The sequence below is a fragment of the Grammomys surdaster genome, unplaced genomic scaffold, assembly GCF_004785775.1.
Source record: "Grammomys surdaster isolate TR1022 unplaced genomic scaffold, NIH_TR_1.0 170, whole genome shotgun sequence".
Lineage (NCBI taxonomy): Eukaryota > Metazoa > Chordata > Mammalia > Rodentia > Muridae > Grammomys > Grammomys surdaster.
In genome coordinates, this window is record NW_021604618.1 from 8,454,678 (window position 1) to 8,478,516 (window position 23,839).

Below are 23,839 nucleotides of genomic sequence, written 5' to 3' on the forward strand. Positions count from 1 at the left end.
ACAGCTCTGTTTCCATGCCTTTATATCTTCTGTAGTGAACTCAGTCACGCCTTTTTATGAAACCTTTCACCCCATCTTTTCACTCACTCAATCTTGATCATTAGCTAATTAGATAGACCACAGAACACTTCGTTGCCACCATCTTTCTCCTTCTATGACAGTAGTACCATGGTCCCTGGGAAGTCACCTCCCTTCTCCACTTTGTCCATGTACTTTGGGTACAGCTGCCCCCTTCTCGTTTCAAGAGTAGGCATCTGTGCCAGACCATGTTGACCAGGATACTCCTTGGCCACAGTTACCAATCCAGAAGTTGGCACAGTGGGCCAATGAGAGGCAGTCCCAGGGTCTGGACTACAATGACACCAATAAACAAACAAAACAACAAACAAACAAACAATAAATAAATAAATAAAAATTTTAAAGGCTCTTTGGTTTCATAAGACCATAAGCAATAAGAATAAAATAAATCTAGAAGTACCAAGGATTACTCAGCACAGGTAAGAAGTGTGCAAGGGTTGGAGAGACAGCTCGGTAGTGAAGAGCACTTGCCGTTCTTCCAGACAACCTGGGTTTGTTTCCCAAGCACCCACATGGCATCTTACCGCCATCTGTAACCCAAGTCCTAGAAGATCAGAGACCATTGTCTGGCCTCCATGGGCACTGTATGCATGTGATACACAGATGTACATACAGTAGGCAAAGCATACATACATACATACAGTAAAATAAAAACAAATAAGTCTTAAAAGGAGAAGAAAGAAGAGAAGGGGTCTGGAGGAAGTCAAGGCAAAAGATGAACAGAGAACTTCCTGAAGTCAATGTTGATGCAGCTGGATCCAGTTGTGCCCCTAGCCAATAAGCTGTGACCTTCTCAGTGGAGGGAGGCCAGTACAGCCTCTTCCTGTTTGTCTGGGAAGTGTGTATTCTGCTACAACCCTCACAGAGTCAACGGTAAGCCAGCTCCTCATGTATGCTTTTTTAAAGTCACTTTCCCAATGACTCTGATGTTTACATCTTGTTATTCCACAAAGTATTAAAAGTACCAAACGCATTGTATTTAATATAATGAAATGTAAAGGTGTTACAAAAACATCAATTTGAAAGTCAAAGTACCACGAGCCCAGGAAGACAGTGAACATGAAGTTATCTGTGATGATACAGGGACCAAGAAAGGAGTGTTAAATCCAGCGACATTACTTCACAATGGCCAAGGCCAATCATAAAATGGGATTGATAAAATAATTCATTCCATTAATTTTGAAGGCTTCTAACATGTTGGACAGCATCTCAAATCTAGTTAGATACAATGGTCAAGTCACCCGTTCTAGTCTTTTCTAAGCAAGCGTTGTTCCTTACTTTTCATCTGATAACTCATAAGCAGCTCAAAACAGGCTGAAGGCCAAGGGCAACTTATTTATAATGGTATCTGATCTCTCAGCATCTAATAAACAGCAGGCGCTCAAGAAATCTCTTAAAGTGTATTCTGCACCAATAACCACCTAGGTTCACATACCAGCTAAGACCAGGGGTCTAACCCTGAAGAAAAAGATTTCCCACAAGAGCTGAGTCACACTGCTTACATAAATCTTAAATCTGTGACACATTGTTAGATCTTAGACTAATAAGAGCAGAGTCAGAATGAGATCCTAGCCACCGAGTCGTAATGATATCCTCGCCCGTCTACTTTGCCTGAGTCTGGAAAACGAAAGCTGCTTCTGCAAATTAGATTATGTGCTCTCTACATTGTATTGGCTTTGCTGATAATTCACTTATGCTAAATGTCAAATTCAAAAGCCCCCGGTCTAATTGCAAAGGCTTTAGTTCAGTAGACAAAACAGACACAGAATAGTAGCATTAATTAGAGAATTTGGGGACTGGATGAATATTATTAAGAAGTGTCTTACTGAAATCTTAGCTACACACACACACACACGCAGACACACAGACACACAGACACACAGACACACACACACACACACACGCAGACACACAGACACACACACACACACACACACACACACACACACGGGTCTGAGAAAGGCTTTTGGTGTTCACACTGTTAGCCAGGAGATGGATTTCCCTGGGAAAGTTTTGTGCACTTGCCAAGGGCTCGGGGACACCCTTCCTACACTGCACCGGTGTTGGTACAGCGTGGTGGATGAGAACACAGAGTTTGTGCTCACATCTTTGCTTCATTCTTTTCCAACCATGTGATCTTCCAGGAATGTCATAATCCTTCTCTCAGTTCTCACCTGAACAAAATGCAGATGATATCTTAGAGTATGTCTGATCATTACACAGTAGCTGGCTGAGAGCGAGCCCACACTATAAAAGATGTGGGTGTCTTTCATGGATGTTTTTGTTTGCATGTGGTGATCATTTTTTGTGTTGAAATTTGGAACTAGCCCAATGAAAATCACACAACAGTTAATCACAGAAAATCACAATGGAGTTGGTGATTTAAAATCAATTCACAGGCACCATCAGCAGAGGCAGGTGCCTGCCCCCAAGCCTGGCAACCTGAGCTTGATCGCCGGAACCCAAATGTTGGAAGGAGAGAACTCATTCTCTGTCCTCTTCACTCCACGTTTGCATCATAGCATGTACTCCCTAATGACACACACACACACACACACACACACACACAGAAACACACACACACACACATTGATCCATCTTGTAAGGTATACTCAGGTTTAATTCTCTAATAATAAACTCATTAGAAAGACTGGATGAAACATTACATATAAAGAACAAATATTGATCCCGGAACTGTGGTAGGTTCATAGTGACATGGAATCCTACCTGCCATAGCCAGATCTCAGCCACCGTCACCAATGCCACATCTATATCACCTGCCCAAAGTACAAACTTACATTTGCATATGACAGTTTAGATGGGGGGAAACCACATCATTTCTGGTCAATCTATGCAGTATGGCTGTCTGTCTTTGCAGCCTGACACCCCTGTTCCCTACCTGAACTGTCAGGTTGCTCCTGGTGTTGAGGACCTTCCTCTCTGCATCCTGGAATGCCTTCTGCAGCCTCTGCTCCATTGTCTGGGCAAACCTGCAGGACTGGATGTTGTCTGACTGGCTTACAAACTGCAGCACTGAAGAAGAACCAGGGATCAGCACTTGCCAATGCTCTGTCTTAGCTCCTCAAATTTAATAGCAGCCAATATACAAAACAGCATGATTTTTAGGTTACAGAAATTAAGCAAATAAGCAAAAAGACCAGACAAGCTTTAATTATACTTTGAAAGTGCCTCTTAAGATGATTTATAGCAGAGGATAATTAAAAGCATGATTGAACTCAAGGTTCTCTCCAACACAAAGGATATCATGACTTTATCCCATGAGACTCTGCAGACATCTGCTCAATGATGACAGACAGTGTCATCTATTTCTGTGGATGGTGACCGTCAATTGTCCTCCATCACTAAGCTGATGGTTCCCATTGCAGTGGTTTCTCCACCCTTGTGGTCTACAGACTTTGCAAATCAGAAATCACAAGGGAAATTGAGAGAAAGATGTCAAAGCCTTTTCGGTAGGATCCCTTCAATAACAACCAAAACCTTGTAGCTTCAGACTATAGGTTTTATGGGCACTCAAGTCTTAGTACTAAGACTGCTAAGAAACGGGGAAACATGGCATTCTGTGCTTTGATGCACTAAACATACAGATTGGGAATAAAAGCCTCTATGGGGGAATGAATCTAAGAAAGCTAGGGTTACAGCCATTAGGCAGGATTCTGGGATCTCTGATGAGCAGGGAAGTTTGGAGGTATAAGGACTACAGAAGTGGAGATGCCGCCAGCAGTGGGGTGTTTAAACAGAGATCTGCTTGTCTGGTCCTGGGATGATGGGGCCTTTTCTTTTGGGTGACTTGCCTGTCTTCAGCTGGACGGCACCTGCAGGCTGGGGTTTCCATGGAGAGGCAAGCACCGCCACAGACTGTAAGTTGGGAGTGTGCTGCTTCAGATCGGCAGTGACATTGCTGACTCCATACACACCCAGCATGTCCATCACCACAGCCGGCAAATACACCAGCCTCCCTTTGGTAGCATAATAGCCAACTGTGACATTATGAGAATATTCCAGAATGTCCACCTACAAAACAAATGGACCCCCAGAACTCGTTGTTTATTTTCACAGTATTTTAGGTTCTTCTCTGTGTTCTCAGAGCCACAGCTGTTACTTAGGAAGACTAGACATTCCCATTGAACAAATATCCTACCGACCCCATAAGGTGAACATGTGAGTTCCAATGTATCACAACACAAGAAAGTAAAACTCATGTCGGGGGACTGTGCATTCAGATGTTGAGTTATATGTAAAGATTGTTTTCCATCACCTCTGATTGGTCAATAATGTGATGAGCAGCCAATAGCTGGGCAGGAGAATAAATTAGGGCAGGACTTTCAATACCAGTCAGAGGGGTGGGGGAGAATGAGAGAGAGAATGATAGAATGAGAGAGAGAATGAGAGAGAGATAGAGAATGAAAAAGAGAGAATGAGAGAAGAGAGAGAAAGAGAATGAGAAACAGAATGAGAGACAGACAGAATGAGAAAGAATGAGAGAGAGACAGACAGAGAATGAGAGAGAAAGAGAGAACAAAACAGAGAGAGGGAGAGAAAGATGAAGAGAGAGAGGGGGAAGAGGGAGGGAGAGGGACGAAGAGAGAGGAAGGAAAGGAAGAGAGAAGGTGTGGAGACCATGTGGCCACCAGGAGGATTTGCCATGAGGACACGTGGACCAGAGTGAGCCAAGACAAGACTCAGATGCAGGTAAAGGACCACATAGCCAGGAAGTAGGCAGTAGATGGAAAATAGCTCAGAACCCGGCATAATGCCAGCAGCTTGTTGATCAAAAAATACCAGGTCTCTGCATCATTTATTTGGGAGCTAAAATGGACTACAATGGGCATAGAAATGCCCTACAGTTATTTGGGATCAAAGTGGGTGAAGAGCCCACACCCACAAACTCACATCAGACCCAGATGAGATAAAGCTGAACCTGGTTTTGGATTCCTTAAGTGTTTTAAATCATCAAAGATTCAGAAAGGGGACAGTGGGCAGAAGGAATGACTAAGGAACAGAATGTTGGTTAGGAAAAGTTACATCTCCTCACTCCTGAGAGCCAGAGGCAGAGATGATAAGTGCGGTAAGGCACCTTCTGGGGATGGGCCACGAAATAACTAAAGTGGAGTCTTCCCCTTGAAACAGAGAGGACGCCTTCAGACTTGGCTTCATCCCTGGCTTAGCTATGGATTCAAGGCCTAGGTGGGGACAAATCAGAGGGCTTCCCTCCCAGATGAGTCTTAAGGGACACTGATGGTTTGAGCCCTCTCTTTCCCAGTGGATAGTTTTATGTTTATAATTTTAAATGTGGGTTTTGTTTTTTAATATATTAAATGTGGTGTTTGTCATAAAATTAGAGTTTTGAAAACAGAATGACAGTTGCCTCAGGTATTAACCATCACCACCTGCAAGGTATATCTTCTTTCAATCACTTTTACCCAGGAACACATATCTTATGTATATATATGTTTATATACATGTAAAGAAATATACATGCATATTCATACAAATGTTTGGATGCAGACTAGATGCTGTTTTATAATCTCTTCATTTCTATGCATGAGTGGGTTGCGTTTGTGTCTGAACATATGTGTGGGTGTTTGTGTGTGCATGCATGTGGGTGTTTGTGTGTGTGGGGTGTTTGTATGGATAGTGTGTGTGTATGTATGTGTGTATGTGTGTATGTATGCATGTATGTACGCATGTATGTATGCATGTGTGTGCATATATGTGGGTGTCCGTGTGTGCATGCATGTGGGTGTTTGTGTGTGTGTGGTGTTTGTATGGATAGTGTGTATACATGTGTGTATGCGTGTGTGTATGCATGTGTGTATGCATGTATGTATGCATGTGTGTGCATGTATGTGGGTGTTCGTGTATGCATATATGTGGGTGTTTGCATGTATAGTGTGTATGTGTGTGTGTATGTATGTGTGTATGTATGCATGTATGTACGCATGTATGTATGCATGTGTGTGCATGTATGTGGGTGTTCGTGTATGCATGTATGTGGGTGTTTGCATGTATAGTGTGTATGTGTGTGTGTTTGTATGTGTTCATGGCCAGAGGTGGAACCTAGGGCTCTATGCACGGTAGACAAAAGCTCTGCCCCTAAGTGGATCCCGGGCTCCCCTCTGTTTCTCGTTGTTATAAAACACAGATCACATTCAGTCTACTATCTAAACCAAGCTTTACACTGTTACTTTAAACACACAGGTAATGGATATGACCAGCACTGCCATCCATCTCCCATGGACTTCATGCTGTAAAACCGTATTTCTATGTGAAGCTACTTTAATCTTTGCATGCTTTCCCGCTGCCTGCAGCTGCATCAGTGTCACGTGGGACTAGGGAAGCAGGCTGGGGAAAAACATTTCCCTAACATGCACAAGGCCCCAGGTCACAAATTTTTTTCAAAGAAGCCAAGAAAACTGATTTTGCTACATGACAGGTGCAATTTGGTCCTTCCAACATATGTTCTCCACTGGCTCTTTTCTAAAAATGACTAACTAGGGAGCTTCAAGATGGCACATGAACATGGCCCTAAAGAACAACAGCCTACCCAGTGAGCGAGCAGGGAACTCTCCAGCCCTTCTAATTACTTCAAAGTGCAAGCTTTGGTCCAGGAACTGCTTGCTTTTAATTCATTTCTAACCCTTGCATGTCTTTAAAAACGAACACACACACACAAAAAATCAACCAGTGACTGAACAGAGGGGATGCCAAGCTCTGCCTCCTGGCCTTGTGCAGGCAGCAGCCGCTCACTGGCACTTAGCAGACTATTTTTGCCACTACCACTTACTCATAGCAAATGATCCTGAATTACTAATTAATTGTATTGTATTAATTGTACTGTGCTTCTACAAAAGTATCAAAAGAAATGTGCGACGTTTACAAAGTGCACCAAGTGTTTTTAAGGACTAGTAGTGGCTGTTGCAGTGGTCATGTGCACAGACGGCCAAAGCTACAGAGGTCATTGGAAAAGGACTGCGGTTCAGTGGAAACCATACCAGGCAGATGAAGGGGAGCAGTTACATGTTCAACTCTTGCATTAAAAATGTTGATGTCTCCAGTACAGGGATCACCCAGTGAAGAGTGCTTTTCCCTCCTTCTCTCCCTTCCTCCTTCTTCCTCTCAATTTCTTTTCTTTTTTTTTTTTTTTAGAATTGTAAAAGAGAGACTGACAATGACCAGTAGAAGATGTGCCAAAACCTCATCCCTGGTCCTCTGTGTGATGGGTGGGGTGGGACCCTTAGCCTGAATGCAGCTGTCACCCAGACCATCGAAAGAGGAAGCCAGATGATATGTTTAAGTGGTACAAAAGGAAGCTCTCTGACTGCCAGTTGCATTTACTTGGGATGAACCCAAAAGACTGAAAAACAATGCCTCCATTACTTGGCTGTGCCATTGATACCAGCCAGCAGTTATTAGGCAGTACTTGGCATGAAAGTGTTTGGAGGGAAAAATGTTTACTTCCCTGTCTGCTGCTGGAACACCAAACAAAGCGGAACTCTTCTCACAGATCTGAGCAATTTGGGCTTTTGCTGTTGTTGTTACTAGTAGTAATGGTTTTGGGGTTGGGTTTCTGAGACAGAGTCTTAGTCTGTAGCCACAAACTTGGGTTGGTCCCCCTGTCTCAGCCCCTCATGGTCTGGAATTATTATAAGCATTCAGTGTCTACCAGGCTTTCTTATACCTGTCATATGCCTAGAAATAAACACTATTTATAAGTGTGCAGTATACAAAGAGAAAACAAAAGCAAAACATTAATGGGCACCTTCTAGAGGATACTAAATATTCTTCAAACGATGTAACAATGGAACAATATTTTAAAGTATAAAAGTAATATAAGGTAATCAATCTTAAGCTTTCATCTTGAAATGACCTTTCCTCCAGCCACAAGATGTCAACTACCAGCCAAAATGACAAAAGATCCTACTTTTGGCAAGTGTGGGTGGGGCATCTACAGAGGAGGAAAACATCTACTCCTACTCTGGTCCCAAGAGTTGGAAGCAAAGAGCTTACGTGAGCAGAGACGTCGTTCTGGTGGAAAGCCTTCCGCAATGCCTGCGTGAGCCCTTTGGTCACACCAAGCTTCAAGGACTCACTGCTTTGTATTCTCCTCTGAGTTAGGAAGAAGACTGTGGGATGAAACAGAAGCAAGAATGAACCGCATAATAAACAAGCAGCCCCCAGCCTCTATGTCTATCAAATCCAGAGCACAGCTGAATAAGCGAAGGTCCACCATCAGGTGACAAGCTGGGAGAAGTGACTATCGGTTCTAATCAAGGCCTAAGCCATTTACGGGGTTCCAATGCCAAAGAGCTAGTATGCTGGTGGCAGTTCATTTCTAACCCATGCTGCCTCTGACCTTGAGGACCAGCCTCTGTATACCTGGTCCCCAATGAATCGGCGTGCAACCACTTTTCTGTAACAGCATCCGTTGACAATGTACTCAGAGGTGGTCCCTGAGCTGGATCCTACAGCTCTAATCAACCCTGAATCCAGAAGGATCCACTTCACAGGTGGGGATGCAAATGGTATCAGTGACAGAATTTAACAGTCACTATTAGAAGACAACAGAGTTGTGTCAGGGCTTGTGGGAAAGGCTGGGATATGGGAAGGTTTCCATGGGAATTGATGTTTCCAACGAGTACTCAGTCAGCTAGGCTGGGGGTGGGGGGACTGTGAGCCCTCTCCCTCTACACTCCCAGATCCAGGAGTGCCAAGTGGAAAGGCATGCGGGGGTGGGGGAAAGGAGGTGAATCTTGTCAGTGTTAAGTGTTTAGTTTGGTTCTAAGGGAGACAGAAAATAAGGGATTTATAACAAAGTAATGCATTCTAGACGATTCTTTGACTACAGGCTGGCAAATCGATTGAAGAAGACAGGTATGAAGACAGATTTGTGTATAGGGCTGCAGAAATTCAAGTAAATGATAGTGACAGCAGGCACTAGGCAGGTGGTAGTGGGGGGGACGGATGGAGGGAAGGGACATTCAGGAGTGAGAGTGGAAAGAGCTGGTGTGCAGTCACCATGGTCAGCTGAGGCTGGTGCCAGGGCAGGGAAGAGGAGCTGTGAGGATGTTTCTGAATGGAGTGGCACTGGGAGAAAGGTAAGGACCTGGAGAGGGAAGTGGAGGATAGAAACCCAGATGGCATAATTTTGAGAAACAGAAAGAGATACTGTATTTTCTGCTGTGCCTAGTTTCACAATTTCCCATTTTAGAATAAGCTATGTCTCGAGATATAATTTCCTTTCTTTCTTTGTGGGACGAGGAGGAAGGCGGGACGTGAGCACTCAACACTGGCGTGCTCTTTCAAATAATTTGTCTAATGCTTTTTATAGAAAACACTGCTACACTATTGGAAGCACACTATGCGTACTAGACTTGCTGCAACTGGGAAGTAGGGCAACGGAGAGAGCAACCCCACTTTGCTCATGGCTCCAGTATCACCTACCCCAAAGAAATCACCTGACATCAAAAGACATTCTAGCTTTCTCCAGTGTGTCTTAACCGCTTGGCATCTGCTGATTAGGAAAACCTTTCCGAATGGTACAGCACTTCCCAAGATTTTGTGTTAAATGAATCACATTGTTTATTCATGTGAGACATCCCTGGTGTATTTCACAGACAAAACACTCTGTGTTCTGGCATTCCTTGACCTACTGGAGTACTTGGGGTTTTCCTGGGCACCTCTGACGTCAGAACCAATCCTGAGAATAGAATCCATGTCATCTGATGTTCCCCTTCTCTGAAACTCACTAAGTCGAGGTTTCTCAACCTTGATATATGGACTAGTCTGTTTCTGTCTTTCCACCTCATGTGTGTCCATGTGCATATGAGAGTGTGCATGTGAGTGTGTATGCACATACACACACTCAATTGAGTGCAGGTGCATGTATGTATTTAGTTGTGTCCAGGTTATTCCTCAGGTACTACCTACCTTGTTTTTTGAGACAGAGTCTCTCACTGTAGCTCATTAAGTAGGCTAGATTGACTGGACAGTGAGCCCTAGGGATCTGCCTGTTTCTCCTCTCCCACAGCTCTGGGGTTATAAACTATCATACCCAGCTTTTTAAAAACATAGATTCAAGAATTCGGGTCCTCGTGTTAAGCACTTTAGCAACTGAGTGTTGTCTCCAGCTACAGACAGTCATTACTGGGCAGACTGAGCATTGGGGAATGTTAAACATAATTCTAGGTGCCTACAAGCTCCAGGTAATACTCTCCTCCACAAGTGTAACAACTACGAAGTCTCTAGACAAAGCCAAATGCCTCTCGGAAAGAGAGGGCAAGTGTGTTCCTGATTGACAAGCAGTGATCTAAGAGAACTCTTATTATCATCTTTGAAGTCAGGACTGCTTCTTTGTCCTCAGAACAATAAGACAGTGACCTCTCACCTGTCTTCACTAGGAACTTGTGGGACATCTGACAGTCCAAGTTGGATGCCATTCTGCCAGTTGTGACCATTGCAGTAGACACAGCCGGAAAAGCAGCATCTGTGTTTCCTGTCTGCAAAGATGGCAGTCTCGTGGCCTTTACTGATGCTGTAATGGATGTTAGCCCAGCTGTGACTGTCAGTGGGCGGGACGTGGATGCTCTGGGTGTGTCTGGCCTGGTAGGATTAGGGAGGCCAGTGTGCATGGCTTGTGGCTTCTTAGGGAAGTGTGTTGTGGACAACAGGCCTGACACAGGGCCTGTGGTCCCTTGCATGGCTGTGTGCGTGCTCATGCTGTGTGCTGTCCGGGCAAGCATGTAGGTTGGTGTGAATGGGAAGGCTGTGTGGATTGTCCCTGCTGTCACCTTTGGGCCTGATGCTGCCTTGTTGGTGACATTTTTAGCTAGAGCAGTGGTCAAACTGCTCTTGGCTAAGTTGCTGCTGCTGCTGCTGCTGCTGCCAGTGCCCTTAGCAGTCAGGGCTGCAGACAATGGCTCTGGACTTGATTTTCTCAGAAACAATGTGGTGGTGGCGGCGGCAGCGGCTGCGGTTGCTGACAGTTCTCCCTTGGAGGACACTGAGGTTTCCACTGCAAAGAGAGAAAAGGAAAATTTGTCATTGGACCGGGATGCACACGCCACTGTCTTGGTGATGAAGGAATGTCACTTATGAGCTAGTGTAAGAAGTCTCTGCACTCCAGGCTTGCTGAGGGGAGAACTCGGGGAGACAGCTTTTGGTTCTTTATCTCAATTAGCCATAACAAGAATGCGCTTACAGCAAAGCCATGGTTGTTGATAACAAGGACATACATTTTGAATACTTTAAAAAAAAAATCAGGTAGGCAAGGTGGATCGGTGGCATGCCTGTCTGGAGCTGCACCTCACTACGGAACGAGGGGAGGCAGGCTGCTTCAAAGCAAAGCTGGGCATCTGTGTGAAGCTTGAAGATGCTTTGGCCGAAAAAACAGTCATACCTGTTTTCTGGGTACCAGGAAACAAACTACCTGTGTTAGTAGCTGCACCTGTCCATTTCTTGGGGCGCCGAGAGGTTCGCAGCACTTTGGAAGGGGTCCTGGAAAAGACACCGGTTGATACAGAAGGTGAGGCTGTGGATGAGTGATATTCCAGGACTCTCTGGAATTGTGGGGAGCCATTTTTCCCTGGCGATAGATAGATGTCACTGGAAATTTGTGAACCTGTGTCTGTTCCGTCTGAAAGCATTTGGTGCAAGCTAGCTGCAGAAGCTAAACTTGGCCAGGTTGGCCATAAAGGATGGGCCGGCTGGATGGGCAGCCGTGACATAGGCTGTTGACTTGCGGATGAGTAGTCATGAATCATTTCTGTGTCAAAGTCTCCGGCATGCTTGCCTGTGAGCCGGAGGTCTGTGTGGTTTTCGACTACAGACTCTTCTGATGGTTGGAGAGGCTGACTGGTACCGGGACTGAGGACTGGATCAGGGAAGTTAAAGCTGTCTGCAGCCACCAACTGCCCAGCAGTCTCTTTGAAATTCTGAGACTGTAATGCATTGGCAGCTGAAGTTGTAGCACTGGGAAGGGCTGCCGAAGCTGGCTGAGGTTCCCAATGCGTGGAGTTAATTGTATGAGTGTTTACATCGGGATTTGTTTGCTGCTGCAAGCCAGATATTGCCGATTGTGTGGCGAGGGATGCAGTTTCTGCTGAAAGAAAGCTCCAGAAAACATCTGTGGCTGCTGGCTTTCTCGTGCCTCCCATTGTTGGGAGACCATGGATGTCGGTGGAAGAGGAAAGCACTGTCACCTGTTTGGAAGCTGAAGCTGGCAACTCTGACTGGCTTGTGACAGCTGCGAGAGTCTCCAATTTGGTGCTGGGAGAGCCGGGAGAAGGGGTTTGTGTGGTGAGCGTGGATGACAGAGGTGACCCTGGAGGAGAGAGGTCTGTTCTTAGTGCTGTCATGATAAGAGGTGAGATATGACCTGTGTTAAAATCAGAGGTGGATCCATCCACTGTACGATGTCTGGAGGCCTCTTTAGTTGGAAGAGTCCACAGAGAAACTGTCCCATTTGTCTTCTCATTTGTCCAGAAAATGGCTGCTGCCATGTCCTCCTTTTGCTGAGGAAATGTCCAAATTGTAGGAGGGAGATTAGGAAGTTTGCTTGAGAGGAGATGTGTGGCTACATCAGGAAAGTACTTGTCATGGCCATCTTCCTGGGATGTGGGTTCCTCTGGCACAGGAGCTGGAGAGGCATGATCTTTATTGGGCTGGAGGACCGTAAGCAGGGAGAGAGGGGCGCCTGTCCCCTTCAGTGGTGATCCAGGAGCTGCCTCAGAATGGACCATTTGCCCTTGACTGAGTGTAGTGAGAGGCTGAGGAGGAGGCACCAAAGAGGAAGGTTTGTTTTCTGGGGAGAGGGTGGGCTTTCTGGAATTCTCTGGTACTTCTGACAAATGTGGCCAGTTGGCAAAACTATTTGTAGGAGGAACAGGGGCTAGCTCTCTGCTGGTCATCACTGACTCTGCAGTCTGCAAATGTGGGGCCCAAGCCTCATAGCGTGCTGTTGCTGGGTGCAGATAAATCGGCAATGATACCGCACTGCGCCCTCTGAAAGGCCCCGCTGTGTGGACTGGCTGGGTGGATACAGGACTCGAAGCCTCTTCCAACATGGACCATGAGGAGGTTCTACCTGGAAGGCTTCCAGGGGCTAGGGAAGGGAGAGACAGGTGGTCCAGTTCTGCCATGGAGCTCAGAACCCCAGGAGTAGAGAAAGCTGCTGAGCCGGGACTCTCTGATGGGGACAGCTCAGAGTACTGCTTTGTTGAGGATGTAGAAAAGTCTAGGCGAGGGGTACCTATGAGAGTCTGGGCATTTTTGGATGAAAAGAGGTTTGTTTTATGAAAAAATGGGTTTAGGACCTTAACTGGGCTCTGACCTGAAGAGGAGTCAGCTGGTGTCATTTGGGGAAACAAAGGCACTTTGGTGGGATGCTCAACTGGCTTAGGAGGGGTGATGGAATGTGGTGAATCAGGGGCCAATGAAGATGATGATGGTGGAGGGAGAAGAAGAAGGCTGTCTGACCTCAACAGATGCTTTGAAAGGGAAGGCATCCCTACCAGGGGCTGTGATGGGTAGATAGCACTCGAGGTGACCGATGGGGCTGTAGGTAATGGGGGAAGCATGCTGGTGCGAGGCAAACCTGACATGTGCGCTGCTTCTCTTCCCCCTTCAGGCCTTGTTTGGACCAGAGTCTCAGTGGGGTCCTTGACAAGATCCATGGAGGCGCTATGTCCACTTCCTTGGTAAAAGGATGAAGAGAAGTCCACATGAGCCCTGGTCCTACGGTGTGCCTTGGGCAGAGGTGTCTGGGATAGCTGTGGCAATGTTGTGTTGTCAGGAGGCTGTCCCAGCACATTCTTGATTCTGTCTGCTGCTGAGGAAGACTTGACTTCCAAGAAAGGCCATGTTGGTGAAATTGGTAACAATTTCCCAAGGGGAAAGGACTCTGAGGTCGGAGTGACATGTATCTGTAGTTTGTCTGTCCCTGTGAAAGAAAGCATCCGTATGAGACATGAGATCAGGATGCAGCTGCAATGAGCAAGAGCTGGAGACAAGGAGCAGGCAAGACAGGCCCTGCCTGGCCACAGTCCTTCCACTCACCACAGAGCCTTCATGAAGCAATTCAAACAAGGAACGAAGTAAGTACAGTGTGTTGCAAAAAAACCCACAGTGCAGGGCTATAAAGATTAGCCTTTGATGAAGGGATTTTTTGAGACAGGGTCTCACTATGTAATTCATAGATATTCACCTGCTTCTGCCTCCCACGGCTGGGAGTGACGCATGTTCCACCACACCTGGTTGATGAAGGGATTGTTAAACAACATTATGGGAGACACTCATGTACTTAACTTGTTTTGTATCACTTACTTAACGTATACATAAACGAGAAAGATGAGGCTGTCTGCAGCTAGCAAGTGATACCAAAGTAGACACGACCCAAGAACCCATGATGCACACACAGTACTGAAGGACTGTTCTCCATGAATGTGAAAAATATATTCAAGGAAATATCTCAAGGATAAATGGCTTCAATAGAATGCATTGCTCCTGGATTTAAAAGGATTCCTGGTTCTTTGTTCATGCTGTGTCAAGGAGCAGAAGGGATTTATTCATATTCCACCTAGGACAGGAGACACCTCTCAAAAGGCCTGGTGTCACTGGAAGCACCTGCTGAGACCAGAATTGTCAGCACTATGTGTGACGCCCAGCAGGAAGGTGAGGAGGGATTGATTGACACTCAGCAGAAAGGGAGGGCACAGAAGATGGACGTCTGGGATGGCACATGTCCTGCTCTATAATGACCCCTTGGTGGCTTCTCTGGGTTGGTGGTGCAAAAAGTAGCTAAATGTTCTTAACTAATATTTCTCTTCTTACTACCCAGACCAGTGTGTGTGTGTGTGTGTGTGTGTGTGTGTGTGTGTGTGTGTGTGTGATTGTGTGTGTGTGTAAAAGTATTCATGCATGTGGAGGCCAGACACCACCCTTGGGTGCCATTTGTTTCTCAAGAGCCATCCACAATTCTTTGAGACAAGATCTCTCACTGGGATCTAGAACTTGCCAAGAAAGTTGGGCTAACTAACCAGAGAGCCCCAAAGATCAATCCTCCTGTCTCCACATCCCCCATGCTGGGATTACAAGCATGCACCAGTGTGCTTAGCTTTTTACTGGCCTCTGGAGAGCAAACCCAATTAGTTCCTCTTGTTTCGGGGGCAAGGACTTGACCAGCTGAGTCGTCTCCTCTGGCTCGAATGCTTTAAGAGTTTTAAATGAAAGGAATGATACTTGAACAGATTTCCACACTCTGTGAAAACATTAGAGTCATCTGATAGACTCCGTTTACTAGGAATTCAGAAGGTTGATACTTATCTTCAGCTACCCGGAGTCGGGCATGTGTCTCTGGCCTCGATTGCACATATAAGGACAACACACACAGCCACACTACTCCACCCAGCTACTGTGGGGAAAACAGATAAACTCACGGAGGTGGAGGAAGCTGTGGACCACAGAGGGGACATCCTCTGCTGGAAGAGCACAAAAGCAGGTCCGTATGAGGGGTCCTCCCGCCCAGGACTAGGCTGCATCTCCAGTTGCTTTTCTCAGGGACTGTATTTTGTCCCCCCCCCAAAAAAAGTAACAACTGGAGAAAGTCTTATAATAGGAAAGCTTTGTGAATATGGAACAACCTCTCCATGACAAAAGCTGAGCTGTAATCTTCTAAAATGGTTTTTCCATTTTCCCCTTGTGCAGATTGGAAAAGGAAGGGTTGATGGCATCTTTCACTCCAAATAAGAACATGTAGACAGCTTTCTTTTTGTTCCTCTGTGCTCTTGTGATCTTCCTTTTTCTTTTCTTAATAAAAATTTTAAATTACTTTATTTTTATTTTATATGTATGGGTATTTTGCCTGCATGTAACTGTGCATACTACATGCCTATCTGGCGTTCATAGAAGAAGGTGTCAAATTCTCTGGAACTGAAGTTTCAGATGGTTCTGAGCCACCATTTGGGTACTAGGAATTGAACACTGGTCCTTTGGAAGAGCAACAGATGTTCTTAATCTCCGAGTCACCTCTCTGGCCCTGTATTCTTGTTTTTAAGTTTTTCCCATAGTTGGGATTCAGATATAAGAAATTGGTCTCAAGTTATTTTAAGGGTTTGTCAGGTATAAACCCACACTGCCAACATCCTCAATGGGATTGTTACATTATGTAAGGCAAACAATGTCTTCTGAGTAAACCATCCTCAAAAGGCTGACTGGCTCTTTATGGCCATCTCAGAACTCTTGGGCCTCTATCTACAGGTCCCTGCATTCCCTATGGCCTCAGCTAGGCAAAGCCACCTTCAGTGGACAATGGGAGCAGGAGGCTTATGGCTCCAGAACACTTAAGTATACCTAGCACTGTACGGAGGTCCCTGCTCTTCTTGGGACCTGCTTCATGGTTTACGGTGGAAGTTGTGCTTCAATGTTATCACACGTGACTTCTCAAAGGCAGCCGCAGTTTCACATGGAAGGCACATGGCATGGCTTTCATCCTCTCCAGTCCCCATCCATGTCATCTGCCACACAGCCTGTGGAGTGTTTGCATCTAACTGTGTTGCGATGCACGTGATTGAACAGAACGTCTATCTAAGGTAGCTTTACAGTTTGTTATTTTACAGTTATGTTTTAGAATCTTTTTATGATTTGGATGTCAGGTGATAGGATCTCTGCGTGCTATTATTAAAACAGATTCAACCGTTGGTTGGATTCTGGAGTCAAAACAAACTTGTCTTGTTTCAAAGACATAGCCTGGTAACGAAGAAGAATGCTTAGGCCAAGCAGCTTTTGCTTTTAGCAAGACGTTCTCTCACAGACATGCTACAAACGGGGAGGAACGGCTGCTAGGAGGAAACGTAGGGTTCACTGACCAGAACCGGAGGAGGCTGATAAAAAACCCCAGGCTAAAGTGAAGAATGATGGCCCCAAGTGGATTTGTTTCTTCTGACTAGAATCCAGGGTTTCCCAGGGGAGCCTTTATTCTCCCACACAATTCCCAATGGGAAAGGAAGTAAACTATAAATGGTTTTAAGAAGTCCCATCTGCTGTGCTCCAATGTGACATGCATTAGTAATAGCTCTACCTTCTGAACACATGAACACATGAAGCCTCATGAATGAACTTTTTGAAATATCATGACAATTGGCTGGGCATCATGTGATGAGCTCCCAGTAACAAGTAATAAACAAAACCAAGTATGTCTTCTGGCTGAGACATTTAATGTTGAAGGAAGACACTATAGAGATCCCTCTCTGGGCCAGTGACATGTCTCAGCAGATGAAGGCATGTAACACCAAGCCTGACAACTTGAATCAACAATGTATATGTGCAGACACGTCAAAAGATAACTTTTGGATATCATTTTCTGTCCTACTATGTGGGTCCTGAGAATTGAATTTAAGCCATCTGTTTTGGTGGCAATCTCTTTTTATGCCATCTTGCAGTCTCCAAATGTTGAATATTTTAATTCAACTGACTTTTCAGTATTCAACCCTTGGAATATGTGCTGAATATTTCTCAAGCACTATTGACTTCAGAATATAGTAACTTAAAAAAAAACTATCAATGACATACATAAAGCTGAGGAAGAAGTCACATTTACCGATTAGCAAGTGATACCCACTTACGAGATGACTTGGGGTGAAGAACACAGAGAATAGTGACATGCCAACTAACTGAAATTACTGGTAAATGACACAGAGTAGAAGTAAACACACAGGCTTATCTGTGTTCAAAACTTCCTTATGCAGACGTGATTGTGGGGACTTCCCTTTAAAAATAATTTACTTTCTGTGTAGGAGGAGCTGACTGAAGATCACCATGAGCCTGAAGAAATTCAAGATAGCAAGAAATATCTCAGCCTGTAGTAAAAAGTCTGCCATTCTTAAACCAAAAGGTATTTCATACATTGAAATTCACATCTGTATGTAAGTTATAGACCATAATTAATGAAACAAGCATTCAGTTGCCTATTACACAGAAGAGCCCCCAGTTTCATGAGATTCTATGTTCTCTTCTGACTTCTGTGGGTACTTACATATGCATGTGTGTGTGTGTGTGTGTGTGTGTGTGTGTGTGTGTGTGAGAGAGAGAGAGAGAGAGAGAGGGAAGGGGGAGGGGAGGGGGAGGGAGAGAGAGAGAAATTATTCAACTGTAAAGTAAAAGGAAATGTACACAGAAACATGTGGAACTAGAAAATACTCTAAGAGACGTAACCCAGGCAACAGGAAACACAAAGACTGTGTGTCTTCTCCCACACACAGAACCTAGCTTCTACATGTTTATGTCTGCATGTATATGGGATGAAGGTGGACGGAGGTCATGAAACTAGAAAGGGGCCATGAGAGGGGAGAGGAGGTTTTAGGTAAGAGAGATGGGAGGATAATAGAAACCATGTGATGTGGGGGTCGGAAGGAGAATATCGGGGACACGGGGTATGTAGGGAGATGGGGAGAGAGGAGCAGGGAGAAGAGGATTAGACAAATTTAGTGTGTATAAAGGTGTCAAAAGGAACCTACTATTGTGTGTGGTGATTCAAAAATAAAACATTAAATTAAAATTCTAAAACTGAGTTAGGATCCAGCTATGGTTCTGCTCCACCAGGATGACATTTGAGCGTCACATTAAGAAACTGACATGGGGGCTGGCAAGATGCCTGTCTTAAGTACTTTTCTATTGCTTTAATGAGACACCATGACCAAGGCAACTTACAGAAGGAGAGATTACTCGGGACTTACAGTTTCAAAGGGTTATTAATTAGAGTGTATGAGCATCAAGGCAGAGAAGCAGGCAGGCAGGCGCTGGAATAGTAGGTAAGAACTTACATCTTAATACACAGGCACAGGACAGAGAAAGCTAACTGGGTGTGGGAATAGTAGGCTTGTGAAGCCTCAAAGCCCACCCCCAGAAGTACACCTCTACCAACAAGGCCATATTTCCTAATCCTTCCCAAATAGTTACACCAACTAGGGACCGAGTGTTCAAATAGATGGGCCTCTGGGGGGCCATTCTCCTTCAGATCACCACAATGGCTCAGTGGGTTAAGGCACTTGCTACCGAACCTGATGGCTTAATTTGATCCCTGGAACCCATGTGATAGAAGACGGAACCAATTCCCCAAATTTGCCAAGCCATGCATGAATCTCCTGCCATGCACATGCAATAAACAAACAAACAAACAACCAAGTACAGACTAGAGAAGCTGAGACTATCATGGTGGTTAAAAGTGACCAGGAGATTGGGAGTAGGGAGGGATGAGGAGAGGTTGGTCAGGGTACTAAGTTAAGGTTAGGCAGAAGCAGGATGTTCTGGTCTAGTGCTGCCTAGTACATTGGCCAGAGCTAACGACAATGTGTTGTACATTTCACAAAAGCTAGAAGAATGGAATTCGTCTGTTTCACCATAAATATTTAGGAGATGTGTTCAACCAAGTTTTAAAATTATGCAATGTATCTATGTATCAGACATGCTGTGGCACCCAGTTAACGTGAATGGCTTTTATGTTTTCATATATCAATTAAATGTAAAGGCTTTAGCACTTTATCTTATATGTGTATGAGTGTTTTGCTTGGATGTATTCATGTGCCCCATTGCATGCATTACCCATTGCATGCAAGAAGAGAGTGTCAAAACCCCTGGAACTGGAATTACAGGTTTCTGTGAGCTGCCATGCGGATGCTGGGAACCCAGCTCAGGTCCTCTGCAAGAGCAAGTGTTTTTTACTGCCTAGGCATCTCTTAAGTCCCCTAAATGCACATTCAAATAGAGGACACATTCTAGGAGATGATCTTTGTGGAGATCTTACCTTGTAAAGAGGAAAGCATCTTATAAAGAGGGGTCCCTGTCCGCCTGCACTGAGATCCTGGGCGACACTCAGAGTTTCATGAGTGTCAAAGCCTAGCACCCTGAAGTATCAGTGTTGTCAAAAAGCTTTGGACGGAGAGCTTATCTCTGAGGATGGAGATATGATCTTGAGTTTAATATAAAACTGGATAACGAGAGCCTTCAAGAGGCACGTTGGCTAAGTGTTTGCACCTGCCATTGACCTTAGGGACTCATTTTCTCTTTGTTGTGAGGGCTGTCACAAACATTTGAAGAGACTCAGTGACAGGGATCAGCATCTCTCTGACACAAGTGGGAAAGATTTTCTGAAACATTCATTTACTTGTATGTGTGTACGTCCACAGCACAGCACTCATGTGGAGGTCAGAGGGTAGCTTGCAGGAATCAGTTCTCTCTTTACTCCATATGTATCCTGGAGATCAAGCTCAAGTCATCAGGCTCCACGGTAAGTGTCTTTACCCATAAGCCATCTGACCAGCCATTGAAAAACTTCGTTGGATGTGTTATTTAACAGTAGACCAAAGACCAAGGGAAGACAGATTATTGCTTAATAATAAAAGAGAGATTCCTCTAATTAATAAAAGCGTGGAAAGCACAATGTGCTAGTTTAATTTAATGAGTTCATCACAACTACATGTACCCGAATACACATCTTTCAGATTGATTCATCTCTTCCTCCCTTCCTTCATTTCTCCCCTTCTCCCTCCTCCTCTCTGTCCCCCGGCAAATGACTGCTATATGCCACACTCTGGAGTAAACCATGTCTTGGAGGAAGAAAGCATGACCTCTGGCTTCACGGAATGTACTGATCTATAGGAGATATGAATGTAACGTTGACATCCTCACAAATGTAAACATGAGGCTACTATAGCCTAGAGATGCACAGTCCTTAGGAGAACGCAGTAGCGGGCTAGGGGTTCGGTCAAGGAAGCAGAGAAGAACACCACTGAGAACGTATCAAAAGCCAAAGAGCAAGGGAATATAAAATGTTCCGTGTAGAGGAACAAGTATATGCAAAGACCCTGCAACAGAAAACAGGATTAAGAACATGAGGAATCGAGGCTGGAAAGATGGCTCAATGGTTAAGAGCACTGGCTGTTTTGCCTGAGGACCCAGGTTCAATTCCCAGCACCCCCATGGTGGCTCACACCTATCTCTAACCCCAGTCCTGAGAGACCTGACAGCCTCTTCTCTCAGTGAACACACATAAAACACAGACATACACCCAGGCAAAACACACATACACATAGAATAAAATCAAAATGAAAAATAATACAAGAAGGTAGCCAATAGTTTTATCAGAAGAGTGGGGGTGGACATAGCGTGAGATAAAACCTCAGGCGTGGGGATTTGCTGGATCATAGAGTTACGTGGGTTTCAGTTTGGTGGAGAGGGCTGGGGCGTAGGGAATATTCGGGAGCAAAGTCATGTTTTGGAAGAAACATTCTCTCTCTGGACTGAGGAACAAACTGGCAAGAGTGGATGGCACACATGCAAAGGTCCAGGCAGAAGAGGCCGGAAAGCTGCAAAGAAAGTTGACCCAAGAGTGAGACAGAAATAGAGACTCCTTTGTGGGCCCTCTCAGACTTCAGAAACTGGGATTCCAGTGTTTCCCTAAACACCTTTGTACGCATGCATGTGGCAGTCCTTTAAATGGCTGCCATTTTTCTTTTATGGCTCTGAGTGGGAGGTTTCCTCCTCCCCCTTGAATTGGAGTGGACCTGAGTTTGTTCTGCCAACTAGAGTGTGACAAAATAATGCCACATGGCTGTTGGAAGCTATGTCATAAAAGGCCACACAGCTGCAGCTGAGTCCCTGGGCAGTCCCCTTCTGTCCTGGAACCTGGAAGCCACTCTGGACAGCCCATGCCACAGGCAGACAATATTCCAGATTCAATCAAGGACCTCAGCCAGACAGCATACACACTTGATAAAAGCAGCCTCTAGATCATTCCGCCCCCCCAGCAATTTAAATCTCTCCAGCTGTGTAAGTCTCTCCACCTAGTACCTGACGTCACAAAGCAAAGATAAACTGTATACATTGTGCACTGACTAAGTTCCCAAATCATGGGCATGTTAAAGTTAGTACCGTTAACACTGAGAGAGATTGGGGAGCTGAGCAGCAAGAATCACTGGCACAGCACATATGGACTTGTGTCCTTTATTTCCAGGAACTGGGTCTCTAAAGCCTTTATTAGATTCTTGACAGGATCAAGAAACCAGAAAAAAAAGTTACCTGTCATGTCACTGAAAATTTATTATAGTTTTTAGAACAATGTCTTTGCTAATTAAGCAAATTCATCTGTATTAATTAAAGTTGTTTCTGAGAAAACCTACAAACAGAAGAAATGTTCTTTTTTCCACTTTTTATGGTGTGTTTGTGTGTACCCATGCACATGATGTATGTGTGTGTGCCCATGTATATGTGTGTGCTGTGTGTGTTATATGTGTGTACCAAGTATGTGTGTATGCTGTGTGTGTTGTATGTATGTGCCCATGTATGTGTGTGTGTTGTATGTGTGTGTGCCCATGTATGTGTGTTGTATGTGTCTGTGCCAATGCATGTGGAGGGCCACACTGATATCAGGAGTTATCTTTAATGGCTTTCCACCTTATTCATCAAGTCAGGTCTCATTCAAACCCGGAGCTTGCTAACATGGCTAGTCTTGGTATCTAGTTTGCTCTGTAAATACTCGGTCTCTACCCTCTGCGATGCAGTTACAGATTGTGGACCCCTCGAGGCCCCCACCAGGCATTTACATGGGTTCTAGGGATCCAAACCCAGGTCCTCACACTTGCCCAGCATTTAACCATTAAACCATTTCCCCAGCCCAGAAGAACATTGTAAAAGTAAAAATGAGAAATTAGATGGGCTGTAATTACGGTGCTGGCTGGCACCATATTAATAAGAGGAAACAGCTGGGTACGGTGGAACACACCTATGATTCTAGGACTCAGGAGGAAGATGCAGGAAAATCAGGAGTTCGAGACCAGCCTTGGCTACATACATAGTGCATCTGGGCTAAATGAGACACTGTCTGAAACATAAATAAATAAACAGAGGGAGGTAAATTTAGAGACATGTAGAAAGCTTAAAACACACAAAGGAAGGCAGGGTGATGAGAGCCTACAGTAGTGATGTGTCTGGCCAGCTCTGAGGTGGCCATCATCGTCCACTGCTGGTCATTCCTTGTGTGATATCCCTCCTAGAGATTGAGAGGGACCTGTAACTTATTTCTAAACAAGAGACAAGGAAAGGATACGATGACCTTATCTATGATGCCATTGCCCTAGCAGACTCATTCCCTCACAGTGGCTTCATGAGGTAAGAAGCTTGATTGTGTGAGTCCTTGTGGCAAAGACCTAGGTAGCCTCCAGACAGTCATGAGGGACCATGAATGGCTGGCTCCTGTGTCAACAGCCTTAAGGAAGCCAAGCCCCCAGTGTGGCAGCCACACAAAAAGCTCTGCCTACAACCACAAGTGAGTTTGGATTCAGATTCTTCCCCTAGTCACACCTCCAGATGTCCATGCAGCCAGCATGCACCATAATTACAGCCGGAACCCTGTGCAGAAGATCCTGGTGAGCTGGGCCAGTGAAGCTTCCCTAGCCAGGTGACCCATAGAGACGTGAGGTAATAACAACTCCTGTTGAGCCATTAAGTTTGGAGCAATTTGTTACATTGCAGTAGAAAATCAATACAGGGACACGTGTAGTAGCCATGCCTGCAGTCTCTTCATTTGGAACACTGAGTGCAAGACATGGCAAGATTCTATCTTAAAGTGGAAGGAAAGGAGGGAAGAAGGGAAGGAGGGAAGGAGGGAAGGAGGGAGAGGAACAGGGAGGGAAAGAGAAGGGAAAGAGAGGAAGGAAGGAAGGAAGGAAGGAAGGAAGGAAGGAAGGAAGGAAGG

The 23,839-nt window shown here is 45.1% G+C and overlaps 1 protein-coding gene across 1 annotated transcript in view; it reads right to left on the reverse strand.

Moving 5' to 3' along the window:
- Positions 1–23,839, reverse strand: part of Kiaa1549l (KIAA1549 like) — a 265,407-nt gene that overhangs the window by 97,770 nt on the left and 143,798 nt on the right. The window contains exons 2-6 of the mRNA XM_028767135.1: positions 13,691–14,035; positions 10,484–11,110; positions 8,107–8,222; positions 3,891–4,110; positions 2,978–3,111 (exon numbers count right to left, since the gene is read on the reverse strand). Of these exons, the coding sequence (XP_028622968.1) occupies positions 2,978–3,111; positions 3,891–4,110; positions 8,107–8,222; positions 10,484–11,110; positions 13,691–14,035 (1,442 nt within the window). The remainder of the gene's footprint in view (positions 1–2,977; positions 3,112–3,890; positions 4,111–8,106; positions 8,223–10,483; positions 11,111–13,690; positions 14,036–23,839) is intronic.